We start from the raw sequence: 1,475 nt of genomic DNA, 5'->3' as shown, positions 1-1,475 counted from the left end.
TCGCCGGTCGTTTGAGAGCAATTCGCCCGACGTTAGTCGGTTATGTTTAGATTTTCGTGGCGACCTCCGTGGCCGAAGAGGGCATTGACGTGCCAGGTTGTGAAAAAGTGATCCTGCTCAATGCCCCGAAAGACACAACTGCCTTCGTCCAGATCAGAGGAAGGGCCAGAAAGAAAGACAGCGCTGTAGTGTTCATTGGCACAGACGACGAAGAAACCAAACTGAAAAACTTAATCGCCAACGAAAAATTCATGCTGGCGGCTGTTCAGAAGCTTAATAACAAGTTATTATAGAAAGTTATTATGGGATAATTATGTAATCTTATTTAAGAACTGGTTTCTGTGACGCCACACATGCGTCCAGCTATGATTACAAAAATATCAAATATTTATCTTTCGTTTAAATTCATTTTTGTAAATTCAGTTTTTTGTATAATTTTGTGTCCTCGACCAATTGTATTGAATATAGTGCTTTTCAACCAGACAAATTTTTTCCCGCAGATTCTGCTGAATTCACATTGTTCACAAAATAACATGCCAAGATAGGCTAAACAACTGTTGGAATTCATAGCCAAGGACATAACTTGATTTAAATTTGACGTGTGTTTAGAAATCTAAGTTTTGATAGATAGAGTATTGAACTCGTCATTTTCCTTATGAAATTTTGTACGTTTTAAATACCGTGATTCAGATAAATAATATTATAATCTATTAAAAAAGCTTGAATTCATTATTATCATATCTGCTTTAACGGATGATATGTTAGTAAGTTTTTGGTTTCAAAGAGATTCAGAACTTCTTTTCGATAATGGACGCTTTCTTGCACACTAGACCGGGCGTACGAATAGATTTTTTCCGATTTTCTTACTACAGAAACTCATTTTCTTATCTATTTCTGATGTCTGTTTCCTTACGAAATTTCCTTTACACTGCTTCTAAAAAGTTGTCAAAACTCAGTATGACTCCATTCTATCTGAAATAATAACACAAAAGCTACGTGATTGCATTTCTTGTTGAGTCCCGGAAGTTCGCTTTCATTTTTGGAAATACGTCCGCACCGCAGATCCCTTCGATTCAAATTACTCAACAATTTGTCTGCGTATGCAAACTTTAGTAATTTGAGTATCACACAGAAAAAAATTTGTTGACCCAATAGAAAGTTCCTGCACACCCTTTATAAATCGTTCATCTCTTTTGTTTTGAAAAATGAGTTAAATGAAGGTAAAATGAAATTTGAGCCGTGAAAGTATGGCAAAAGTAAGAGATCAATTGAGTATTGTGTTTTGAATATCAATATTTTGAGAAAATCCTGCATTTAATTAGGAAAATTGGAAAAAATCCCTTTGCTCTTAAAACATTAGAGCCAATCATAGGCAAAAAAAAAACAATATTTTCTTGTCAAAAATTTTGACAGCAACTTGTCGTCCTTTGGGCCCTAAAACAGTTTTTTTGGTTTTCTACTTACATCAGTTTAGG

General features: G+C 34.8%; 1 protein-coding gene across 2 annotated transcripts in view; it reads left to right on the top strand.

Annotated features, from left to right (window-relative positions):
* The window catches only part of LOC142358759 (uncharacterized), a 61,279-nt gene extending 60,792 nt beyond the window's left edge, over positions 1-487 (top strand). The window contains exon 10 of one of the 2 annotated variants that reach the window (XR_012761845.1): positions 51-71. Coding sequence is in view for 1 of the 2 variants with exons in the window: in XM_075410331.1 (XP_075266446.1) it covers positions 51-293 (243 nt within the window). In the remaining variant the exon portion in view is untranslated. Of the gene's footprint in view, positions 1-50 lie in introns of both variants that reach the window. The other variant, XM_075410331.1, reaches the window with a different exon arrangement.
* Positions 488-1,475: the final 988 nt, after the last annotated feature.

The sequence above is a fragment of the Convolutriloba macropyga genome, chromosome 2 (genome assembly GCF_964194025.1).
Source record: "Convolutriloba macropyga chromosome 2, txConMacr16.3, whole genome shotgun sequence".
Taxonomy (NCBI): domain Eukaryota; kingdom Metazoa; phylum Xenacoelomorpha; order Acoela; family Convolutidae; genus Convolutriloba; species Convolutriloba macropyga.
The sequence above is the reverse complement of the archived record's forward strand: the minus strand, read 5'-3'. Positions and strand labels throughout refer to the sequence as shown.